Source organism: Mustela nigripes, chromosome 10, assembly GCF_022355385.1.
Source record: "Mustela nigripes isolate SB6536 chromosome 10, MUSNIG.SB6536, whole genome shotgun sequence".
Classification (NCBI taxonomy): Eukaryota; Metazoa; Chordata; class Mammalia; order Carnivora; family Mustelidae; genus Mustela; species Mustela nigripes.
In genome coordinates this window covers 21,443,753-21,456,672 of record NC_081566.1, presented here as the reverse complement: position 1 = coordinate 21,456,672, position 12,920 = coordinate 21,443,753, and the positions used below count along the sequence as shown (strand labels likewise).

The following is a 12,920-nucleotide window of genomic DNA, read 5'->3' as shown; positions in this document are numbered from 1 at the left end:
TGAGTTCCAACATGATGTAACAGAACTCTTTGGGTAGAAGAGGACTTACTGAACCATTTCATTCAAAACAAAGAAGTCTGTCATGAAATTAACAGAACTTGTGTAGATACAGTAACCACATGGATCAAATTTGAATTAAGCCCACTGAAGACCTTATCTTTGTATTGGCATGTCCCTAGAAACTTATAAATAATAAATAAATAAATAAATAAATAAATAAATAAATAAATAAAAAAATTTTATTATCGCGGTGAGGTCCCAAGAAAGTACCAAAAAAGAGAAAGAATTGTGACAGACATGTCTCAAACACTGTTTTAGAAAATAACAAGATTTTCTTAGTACTTAAGTTATTTATTTTATTACCATAAAAGTTTTTAATTAACTATACAGTTACTTACAGTTTTTTACTTTTAATCTTAGATATCAAACATCATCAGACTTTTGCTCAATAATTTTTTCATTTTCTACTTCAGTGAACTGTCACACCTTCTGTTACCAGTTATCCAAAAGTTGTGCATCAGAAACACAAACTGACCTTCCTAAACAAGAACTACAAAAATTTCCAATTCCCTCTGAATGAATTTTAAGTATTTATGCTTAAATCTAAATAACATGTCAGTATAGAATAATATAATCTAGAAACTAATATTATATAAATCTATGCTTCCCTACATTGGTTTAATGCCTTTATTGACCTGTGTACTATGGGGGGAAAAAAAAAGGCAACCTCTTTGCAAATTGTTTTTGAAATCAAATCTGTCATAGCTAGGTTGGCCTAACTAATACCTTGGTAAGGTAGTTAGTAATAAAGTAGACCCACTTTATCAAACTGACCTCATTAACTTGTTTTTTGTCCAGATGGAACACTTGACCAGAACTTGTAGAGGCAATTTCTTCATAGACTTTATATCCAATATGGCCCCTGTCATCACAATCTCCAGTGAGCACAAATACCACCTATGATATTTTTAAAAAAAGAAGACAATTTAAAGGGTTTTCTGAAATCAATATGAATTTATTGAGTACCTATTACATGTTTATATGCTACTAGTACAGTGCAATATATACATTATTATATATAGATCATACATATACATATATATGTACATACATATACATATATACATATAAAAATGTATATAATACCATACATCATATATATATGTATATATCCATCCCTATATCCATGCACTTTGCAAAAGACTTCGAAATCTCTCTTGTTTAGGAGGTGGAGTTAATCTGTCATCTTCAAACGAAAGCTTGGACATATGATTTGCTTTGGCCAGCAGCCCAAAGCAAAAGGGACATTCTATCAGTTCAAGCTTACATTCAAGACCTTGTGTATCTTGTGTATCTTGTGTATCTAGATACCTTGTGTATCTTGTGATCTAGCACTTGATATATACTTCTTCTGCCTTGGCCGTGAAAAGAACATGTCTAAACTAGCCTACTGGTCTCAAAAAATGGTGAGAAACCTGTGAAACAGAGCCAAGTCACCCTAGAGATCAGCCTAGATAAGTGAGCAAGCCTCACCTAGATCAACAGAGCCCTGAAAATTTGTGAGAAATAAATGTGTGTTGTTTTCAGCCACTGAGAGGTAGAACTGTTTGTTACACAGCAAGAGCTAACTGATAAACAAGTAACTGACTAAGAGGAGATTCCATATAGGATGTGATATTTGAGACATAGGCCTATGTTTTTGTCAGTTAAAAAGATAAGATGGTAAGAAGAACTTCATTAATCCCCAATCATTTCCTCTCTGTATCAATAAACAAGGTATTAATATGTACAAATATTACATATCAATGTAATATGCTTAAATTAAATGACACATATGTATTGGAGTACATGTATACAGATCAATAGTTATAATTACTGGCATTTGCCATACAAAGTTTAGTCAAAGAGGAGAGGCAACTTCTCAATGCCATAAAGGCACAACTTCTTTTATTGAACTCGACTTTATTGTGCTTCACAAATACTACGTTTCTTACAAATTAGAGGTTTGTGGCAACCCTGCAACAAGCAAATCTATCAGCACCATTTTCCAACAACATTTGCTCACTTCATGTCTCCGTGTCACATTCTAGTAATTTTTGCAGTATGTCAAACTTTTTCATTATTCATATATACAAACTTTTTCATATTTTCATTATTCATATATATTATTCATTATTTCATTATTCATATGCTATGGTGATTCATGATCAGTGAGAATGACTTGCTGAAAGCTCAGATGATGGTTAGGATTGTTTAGCAATGAAGTATGTTTTAATTAAGGTATATATATATTTTTAAGATATAATAATACTTCACATGTAAGAGAGTACAGTATAGTATAAACATAACTTCTACGTACACAAAAATTCACTTGGCTTTATTGTGATATCTGCTTTATTATGGTGGTCAGGACTGCGCCCACAATATCTCCAAGGTATGCCTGAATTCCTCCCAGCTGTATTCAGATAGAACATTTGGGAGCTGATTCCTACTCACTTGTGACTGTTTCTGTTGGATAAGCTGGAGCACCTCGTGAGTGAGCCGATAATCCTTGGACCGTGCATCGGTGAAAACGTAGATGAAAGAGCCAGGAAGAGAAATTTCCAAGGCAATTTTTATAGCTCCAATACTCATTTCTGGACAATCGCCACCACCCTGTTGAGGAGCAGAGAAAAAAAATAATTGCAATTATTTCATCAATAAAAAAGGAAGGAATATTTTAGTTATAGCAAGTTGCTTTAGAAGCTGTAGAGCTGAGCAAGTTCTCTTCACATTTATCTTCCATCGGTGTGGCACTGGATTGATCACTTTGCTTACCAGGAGATAGAAAAGACATAAAATGATGTGGAGAGTGAAAAACATATATTTATGGATAAATTATAAATTCATCCCAAACACACAAAATAATAGAAATTTTTTTTAAGATTTATTTATTTATTTATTTGACAGAGAGATATGACAAGCAGGCAGAGAGGCAGGCAGAGAGAGGGGAGGAAGCAGGCTCCCTGCTGAGCAGAGAGCTCGATACGGGGCTCGATCCCAGGACCCTGGGATCATGACCTGAGCCGAAGGCAGCAGCTCAACCCACTGAGCCACCCAGGCGCCCCACTAATAGAAATTTTTATGTTTTTCACTTAATTAGATGTTGATTCACTCTCTATTCCCTAACCTATTTCATATATCCCTCTTTTCTTATCCCTTATATGATGACCTTGAGAGTGCAATCAGAAGAGAACTTCCATGAACGCCCACCACGGTATCTATTAATTGAGCCACATGTCCTACCTTTACAGTGAAGGAATCATTTGGGCAGAACGAGGGCTAACTACTCACATGCACCTAATCAAAAACACAGCTCCTATTGCTGTTGCCTCTCTCTACTCCATTGCCAAACATTCCTCTTTACTGGGTCATTCCCTCCAGCAAACAAACGTACTGGTATATCTCCCATACCTCAAGCTTTTGCTCAACTGTTACCTATCAGGGGAGCCTCTTATGACCACCTTACATAAAATACACATTCTCTGTCACTCTTTTCATTCTGCCTTATTTTTCCGACTAACACATGGTCTCTGTGTTTTATTTTCTACTTGGATAGACTCAATATATTTTCCTGAACAATAACAGTCCACATCCTAGGAAGAATTCTTCTCACATTTATTTAATTCAAAATTATATGGATTTATAGATTAAACTGTAAGGATGCTATATTTACAGTTTACTATATTTTAAATTTAGGATCATATCCCTCTTTTCCATGTCATCGATGTTCTTCAAAATTATAGGTTTTAATGATTGCATAATATTCTGCCTGTATCTCATAATTTAGTTAACCATTTCCCTACTGTTGATTAATGCTCTTTCAAATTTTCCTCTATTATATATAAATACAAATCTATTTTATATATATGTATATATACGCTATATTATTGTATATTATATATACACTATTATATTATATATACATATGCATGTATATATATTTACATAATGTCTGATTATTTCCTTAGCATAGAAGTCAATAACCACAGGGCCAAGGGAATGGACTTTCAACCAATATGTTTTGAGCAATCCAGAACCACTAAACACCCTGCTAGGATTTAGATACACAGAGAGGAATAATAAGCTAAAGTATCTTGTCCTTAAGGAACTCACGGTCTAGAAAAGACAACCAAATAAAAAGTAAGAGAGCTTGGGGTTATGGGGGCGGGGGGAGTCCTATGTTTCTATAATCCACCAGAATTCAATAAGTAAGAGCTCTTTCTCAAAAAGAAAGTAATTACTTGACAAAAGGGATAAAGTTATTACTTTAAACTCTGGAGATTCTACTTGATTTCCTACTGGGGCTGTTCTCAGGCTTTAAACAGTTTCAGATTGTGAAACAATATCCTGAGCACCATAGAGCTAATCAGGGTCAAAAGAGTCAGGCATTTGAACTGTTTACACCGCAGTTTGGACAAACTGGAGAATCTTTTCTTGCTTTGGATCGCACTCAAAACTTACAGTCTGGGAGTACCATTCATTAAATGAGTTGGAACAGAGCCCCAATGGTTATAAAACACTTCTAAAATTGAGACACCTGTGGAATATTATGTCACTTTCTTTTTTTTTTTTTTTTTTTTTAAAGATTTTATTTATTTATTTGACAGAGAGAAATTACAAGTACACTGAGAGGCAGGCAGAGAGAGAGAGAGAAGGAAGCAGGCTCCCTGCTGAGCAGAGAGCCCGATGCGGGACTCGATCCCAGGACCCTGAGATCATGACCTGAGCCGAAGGCAGCGGCTTAACCCACTGAGCCACCCAGGCGCCCTTATGTCACTTTCTTAATGGTAGCAGACTGAACACTGTAGTAACCTGATCTTCACTTCTGAGAAGACGTCAGCCAAAGACACCCAGAAATTTTACTGTTAACAATCCTTTCTATTCTTGCAGGACTGACCACCTATCCATCATTACTTACGTGTATTAATGATAATAGATAATACTGTTCTCAAAAACTTGTATATTTGTATCTTCAGACTGTACTTACCTCCCGAATTCCAATTTTACATTTTTTTAAAGATTTATTTATTTGAGAGAGAAAGGGAGGGAGATTGGGATGGGGGCAGAGAGAGAGGATCTTCAGACTCCCCGCCCAATGCAGAGCCCCAGTTGGGGCTTGAGCTCACAGCCCATGAGATACTGTATTTAGCCAGACTGGCCCCACCTCAGTTGAACAGCCATTTTGTTGTTTATGCAGTAAAACTTAAATTGACCCTGCCCCCCGACTCCCCAGGAGAACTTACTTAAAAGCAAGTCCAGGAAACCAGTCCAAGGTAACAAAGCCCAAATACAAGGGTGGGTCAGGTCAGGTAGAGAGAACAGCCCGGATGCAGGGATGAGTTGGGACAGGTGGAGACATCCAATCAGTAAAGCTCACATACTGTCTCTCTAGCTACCAAGGAGTGTGGGCCCCTCCTTTTGGGTGCCAATTCTCACCAAGGTGATAGGCTAGTGCAAATGTCTAATATGAGGTGAACTGTAGTTCAATTGGCCACCCGTGTAGGACCTAGCATGACTGTGCAGCTTTTTCTGTGTATTGCAATCTCATTGGCCACTTGTGTGTGACCAGGCCCAACTACATGGCCTTTGCCCCTAATAACTAGTCTGTGAAGCAGAGAGAGGTGGTCCTCTCTGTAAGGAGCAGCCCCGACTGGTCTGCTTGACGGTTGGTTTGATTATTGATGCTTGGCACGAAATAAAGCTTTGCTTGACCTTCACTTTGTATCAGCCTTGCTCCTTTGACCATGGACCCATTATTGGGAGACCCAACACTGGGGACCCAACAATACCACCTGAGCCAAAATCAAGAGCCAGAGCCTCAACCGACTGAGCCACTCAGGCAACCCTAATACTACATTTTCCATTGCCTGTTAAGCATCTACTGCAAGGGTGTCTGGGTGGTTCAGTTGGTTAAGCGTCCACCTTCAGCTCAGGTCATGATCCTAGGGTCCTGGGATTGAGCCCCAGGTTGGGCTCCCTGCTAAGTAGGGATTCTGCTTCTCCCTCTGCCTCTGCCCCTTCCCACCCATTCATGCTCTCCCACTCGCTCTCAAATAAATAAATAAAATCTTTAAAAAAGAACCTCCTAGATGTTTTACAGCTCTTCACAATTCCAAGGGTCTAAAATAGAACTCATTTTATTTTCCCCAACCATGTCTTCCCTATTTTTGTTAGTGGAACTACCTGCCTCCATATTCAGGTTCAAACATAAGTCATCTTGACTCCTCCCTCTTCCTTCCCTCTTCCTTCCCCTAATCAATGGTTAAACCATATTCCTCTACTTCTGTCATGAATCAGTACCCTCCCTTCCCCCTTATTTCCCACAATTCACTCTTCTTATCATTGATTTTGTTACAAGTATAGCCTCCCATCTTGCCTTCTGCTCTGTCTAGCAACAAACTAAAGTTTTCCTTCGGTAAAGAGCTTTCAGTACCATCTTTACTTACTATCTTTCACTACTTGTGTTGGATCAAATGCTCTTTCTAGTTTCCTATCTCCTACTGCTCCCTCTTCATAAATTGCTTCCTTTAAGCTAAGACTGCTTCCTATTCTTTAAATATGTCCCTTTCTTTGCACTGTAATGCCTTTAGGACTTTCATTCATCCTTCTACTGTTCCATTTACCATCAGCACTCCTCACCAACATATGCATGGCTAATGGCACCTGGGCGGTTCAGTCTACAGTCGGTTAAGACTCTGCTTTTAGCTCAGGTCTTGATCCCAGGATGGAGCCCTGCACAGGGTTCCCTCCTCTGCAGGGAGTCTGCTTCTCTCTCTCCTCCTCCCACCACTCATGCTCTCTCTTTATCTCTCTCTCTCAAATTAATAAAATCTTTAAAAAGTATATGCATGGCTAAATTCTCCCATTTTGTATAAGCTCATTGATAGCAGTAACTGTGCTTTGTCAAGTCCTTAAGTCCTGAGTGCATAACATTTGCTGGCATAGTAATCACTGAGTAAATATTTGACTAATTGAACTATCTTCCTTCTAAGGCTGAGATGATATGCCTTCGCCTCTTTAAAACTTACTCTTTTCTTCCAGTCAAATATACTTCACTCTTCAGCTTTACTTTAATATGCTTTACATGTCAATGATATAGCATGTTTTCCTCTGCATAATAGTTATTTAGAGAGATTGTCATGTGCTAAAAAAAAAAAAATGTCCTTAAACAAGCATTTGTGTGCTGAGAAGGTGGAAATAGCTATTGGACATGTTAATAACTTTAATATATTGCATAGAAATAACTCTTACTTGAAGCCAACTTTGCACATCTGTAAAGAATATTCTTGACTGCTCAAAAAACTAGGTTCCTATTGTATTTTCAGAAGCTTAAACAAAAACATTCCTCAAATGTGCTTGACATAATCCACCTGAATGTGAATCACATTATAAAATCTACCCATTCCACAAGCATTTGTTAAATGGCCAAGTATACAATAAAGCTAGCTCTGTGGTAGACTAATTCTAAAGAGAGATTCTTTTGCTAATTGTCACCTAATATTAAGGGGTTGGGAGAAGTCTTCTGTCAATGGGCCAAAAATCAGAACTAAGTAATCTCCAGGGTTATATCCTAGGAATGACAAGAATGATAATCCCTGTCCAATTAGTAAAGGACAAGCTTTGAGCCACTTGACTTGTGTTCAAATTTACTCTAAGAGGATGTAGGGATGCCTTAGTTCATCTCAAAACATCACCCAGAAGTATACTCTAGAGACCACTAGAATCCTTGGAAGTTACTCCAGATGAATGCATCCCACTGAGATCCCTCCATATCTTCAGACTCATACTAAAACTTGAAGGTAGCCCTAAAAAAGCCCCATGTGTTGAAATGGAACCTCTAAGCCTTTAAGTACTTTTTCACCCTATAAGTTTCAGTAAGAAGTTTGAAATCACATTTTAATAAAACTTACATGGTCGACAAGATTTTTTATAAATATTGGAACCACCTTATTCTGCTGAAAACAGTACCTCTGTGAAACACTGAACCTCGTACACAATAAGCTTAACACTGGTTAATGCCCAAAGGAAAGGGTGTGATGAGCCAATAGCTGTAACTCCGGAGAATTTCACAAATATAATTGCAAATGAAAGGCATTCTTTTTCTTCCTTAAACTCTTTTATATCATACCCTCAAAACAAAGTCTTTAACTCTTACAGAGAAATTAACATAAAGTCTCAAAGCAGCCAGAAAAACGGGGGAATGTAAAGTCAAAAGGAAACAGTTTGATCCATGTGTGTCAGAAACTCATAGTGGATGTATATCAGTGTTTTCTTTCTTTCTTCCTTTGTCAGAGAGAGAGTACACACAAGCAGGCAGAGTGGCAGGCAGAGGCAGAGAGAGAAGTAGGCTCTCTGCCGAGCAAGGAGCCCGATGCAGGACTCGATCCCAGGATCCTGGGATCACGACCTGAATGGAAGGCAGCGGCTTAACCAACTGAGCAACCCAGGCGTCCCTCTTTTTTATTTTTTTTAGATTTTATTTATTTATTTACAGACAGAGATCACAAGTAGGCAGAGAGGCAGGCAGGGTGGGGCTGGAGAAGCAGGCTCCCTGCTGAGCAGAGAGCCCGATGTGGGGTTCCATCCCAGGACCCTGAGATCATGACCTGAGTCAAAGGCAGAGGCTTAACTCACTGAGCCACCCAGGTGCCCCGGAAATCACTGTATTCTTTCCAACAAAAATGATTATGCTGCCCCGAATTTCACACTTGCAGACACAGATTATACTATAATCATACTGACTACGTATCAGAATTTGTCCTCAGGAACAACTCTTCTCTTTCCAAAATAGTACAGTATCTTTAAATCATTACCTTTTTTGTTCAGCTAGGTTAGTGGATAACTGAAAACGAAAAATAAAGTTAACCAATTATTTATATCTTAGTGAAACTATTTGTCTATCTCATTGTGGATATATGTTCTAGAAAAGAAACAATTTTTTTTTTACAAATGAAGTTAACATATAATGTTATATCCTTATTAAAAGCTCCCTATGTGATATATGAGTCTGAATTTCTAATCATTTTAAATCATAAATAATCACTAAAATTATCTAGAAAAGGAATACTATAGATATGAGCTAATACAATGGCCACTAACAAGCCTAAAGTAGTTTTTGAGCATTTGAAATATGGCTAGTTAAACTAATGAACCAAATATTTTATTTTACTTTAATGAACTAAAATTTAAATTGAAAAACTAAAGAAGTACTAATTTTTCACACTGATGACATGTTGATATGGTCAGATTTTGGACAAAACTGAATTAAATATCAAAATTAAGCTGTTTTTAAAAATTACACATGTGGCTTATCATATTTCTGTTGGACTGCTCTGCTTTAGAATGATACTTGGTTTAGTTACATAGGCTTCATTCTAGATTGTTATTTGTAAGATTATTGCTTTGTTCTAACTTCCATCAACTTTGCTTCCTGGCAGAAGTTATTAAAAAGAAAATTCAAGTTGCTTTGATTTACTATGGATCAGGAATCAAATGACAATCTACTCCAAAAATCGCTAAGTTATTGACTTTGTTTAAATACACACACACACACACAAAGTTTAAAACAAAGTTTTTGCACATTTATATAACTATATTGAGATACATATATATTAGAAACTCATCCCACAGGTTTGCTAATAGTCTTTCTCAAATCACTGTCTGATCATCTGATTTGTAAACTAGTTTTGGCAGAAGAGGACTAAAGGGAATCATTGCCAAAATGTCCATACTTATAAATAAAATTCACAAAATCAGATACTTTCAGGTTGATTTATGTCAAACTCATGCACAGATTTTTAAATTGGGGGCAATGGACTTGCAACCGAAACTCTAAACATAAACTATTTTACGTTAGTTCCAAGCTTTAAAAAAGGAGTCCTTTCTTTTAAAAAAACAAAAATAAAAACAAAAAAACAAAACAAACAAAATTTAACATTTTATGTTTTGACTTGAATACCAAACAGGAAAAAAAGTAAAATAGTATTCTATTAAACATCTATAATGGAGAAACTTAGAATTGATGATGTTGAATCTATGAAAAGCCTCATTAATTTAATTGACACTTTTACTGGTAATAAGACACCTTACTTGTACTAAGTCAGCAGATGTCCATTCTAAGCCAAGCACTAAGACGGTACTGTCACATACACTGTAATCTAGTCTTTACAATGGTTGATGAGGTAGGTGTCATTGTTAGCACATTACATTGCCAGCGCACTAAATCTTGAAAACCCCTTTCCTAGGGGTCACACAGTTACTAAGTGAAAGTGCAGAGACTGGAACTCAATTCTGCCTAGCCTGAGAGTTCGTGCAAACTCCACTGGGGCATTTTATTACCTTCCTCTGTTTCTGTGACTGCAAGCAAGTAGCTTGTCAGAGGAAAAAAGGTTCTTCTTCCTTAAGGTACCCACGGAGTATTGTTCATTCTTCTACTGAAGCATTTGTTGAGTGTGTTGGAATTGATCTGTTTCCTCCCACTAGTTTTTTGTTCCTTGAGGAACTCAGTAAGTGTTCCTTTGTAGTTTGATTAATGAAGGGATAAATGAACAGTGAGGAAATGGGTGAATGAGATTGTGCAAAAGAAGCAATCTTGACACAATCTAGGCAAGCGTTCTGTGTTCAGCCTGAGCTTTACTCAGGCCTAGCCTGTCTGCTTTCAAAGTAATATAATTCCAGAGCTAAGCCTCTTAAACGTACAAGTATATTCTTAGTGGCATCTAAAACGAACTCCCTCCAGCTCTCCTATCTCTGCATCTCTGTCTCTTTGTCTCTTTCCCTCTGACACCCTCTCTTGATCCTGGCATGCTGTCAGCTTTAATATTTAACAAAAGAAAACACACATGGCTATGGAACTGTATCTCCCAAAGCCACAGAAACCGGCACACGTTCACAAAAATGTAACGCGGGAAGGGCCTGACTTGGCTAACTTTGTGTTTTTCCTTGAGCTCTGAAATATAACTTATCTGGATCAGTAGGCATATTCTTGCTCTGTATTTTAATATTCACTTTATCTTTATAATCTGACTGATGGTTATGATTTACTAAGCCACCAGAGACACTTCAGATAGAAAAAAAATGGGTAGTGGAAAAACAGAAGCATGTGAACTTTTACAGTAAATATTGCTCCTGGAATTAAGGAAAGAAAAAAACCCCTATAACCTCAGAGTTGCAGTGATAATTGTGTAAAAAAAAAATAATAAATTCCTGAAAAGTAAGATAAAATAAGAATGAAGAGAAATCTTATCAGTCAAGGGAGTAATAAAACAGAGATTATCACGCTGTCTTTTCTAAATACAAGATAGTGTGGGAGTAGCACTGAAGAAAATTGAACCTTTAAACCCTGAGAGGAGCTGGAAAAAAAAATGAGGTCCCTATCCAAATCCTAATGGGAAAATGCTCATCAAACAACGGGTCAGAGTATTAGGAGGGCTAATCTCAGAGCAGGCCTTTACCCTTACCCCTGCCTTATTATTTCTCTTCTAGTCAACTCATACCCCTTCTTTTAGTCTCATCATCCATTTTTACTGAACTATTGTTAATACCAATCGTTTCTCAGATAAGCTTAACTCCAAGCAATGAATAAATGAAACATTTTTGGTAGGCTCATGCCTAAGTCCAAAATAAGTATTAGTGGCCTTGTAATACTTACCCTTATTCTAACATAACTATCACCTACTAAGCCTTGTTTCAAAGGCAGACTTCATTTTTCCTTCATGTGAATACCCACTACTTCAAATGTCTTACTTGTGTCCATTGCCCTTTACCTATAAAATTTAGAAATGAAACTTGGTCTTAAGCTGAAAGTTTATAACCTCATTTCTCTTCCTTAAAACATAGTTGTGTGATTTTATGACCAAGAAAACAGAAGGTACATGTGGAAACCATTACACTGCATTGAACCTAAAATAAAAATGCATCCAAGCAAGTATAAAATAAATCAGAATGACTGTATAATCCTAATGCATTAGTGACATTTGGTCTTCATCACTTGTAGAAAATACAGCAGGGATATAGTGAGAGATAATCAGAGTATTTCTTTTTTTTTTTTTTTTTAAGATTTTATTTATTTATTTGAGAGAGAGAAAATTAGCAAGGGGGAGGGGCAGAGGGAGAAGGAGAAGCAGCTTCCCTGCTGGGGAGGGAGCCTGTCACAGGGCTGGATCCCAGGACCCTGAGATCATGACCTGAGCCTAAGGCAGATGCTTAACCACCAGCTGAGCCACCTGGGTGCCCAATCAGAGCATTTCAGAGCCCAAACTTTAAATCTCTATAATCAAAATAAAAGATGTTACTTTCCAGGCAGCCCACCATGTTGCCCTTTACTAGTTTGGAGAAGGTAGAATCCAAATCCAGGCATCAAAAACGGTTGCCCTTGCTTTCAGATGTATTAAAGGGTAACAATTACAACCACTTCCAGACTTTCAGGTTATCCTTTCTCGGTAATAAGGATCTGACTCTTCCACAACTGATCTTTCAATTTGTTGGAACTTCTTTCATGTCTGATCTTAGGAGGAGATTAGTTCACCACAATTTTAAAAATCATAAAGGATACACTATGTACCAGCCATTCAATATCTTGATTAATAAATCAGAACATGATATGCCTTCATACTACTTACAGAATTCCTTCCTTTGTCCTTCAAGGATTCTGCACCTTTTCATTGTGACCTTTTCTTCTCCCATCAAATTAAGACACTGTCCAGGTCCCTTGTTGGGACTCCTGATCTCTCCTAACATAGGGCTCCCTTGTCTGCCCAGAGAGAAGGAGCCAAAGGAGGGCAGGGCTGTGGGCCTAAAGAGGCCCTTGCAACCACTCACCATCTGCTTGTTCAAGCATTAGGCAGGCTTTCTTTCTCCCTGTTTTCCTTGGGCCATGA

The 12,920-nt window shown here is 37.4% G+C and overlaps 1 protein-coding gene across 1 annotated transcript in view; it reads right to left on the bottom strand.

Annotated features, from left to right (window-relative positions):
* Positions 1 to 12,920, bottom strand: part of HMCN1 (hemicentin 1) — a 458,039-nt gene that overhangs the window by 330,753 nt on the left and 114,366 nt on the right. The window contains 2 exon segments of the mRNA XM_059412784.1: positions 835 to 957; positions 2,497 to 2,655. Coding sequence (XP_059268767.1) covers positions 835 to 957; positions 2,497 to 2,655 — 282 coding nt within the window.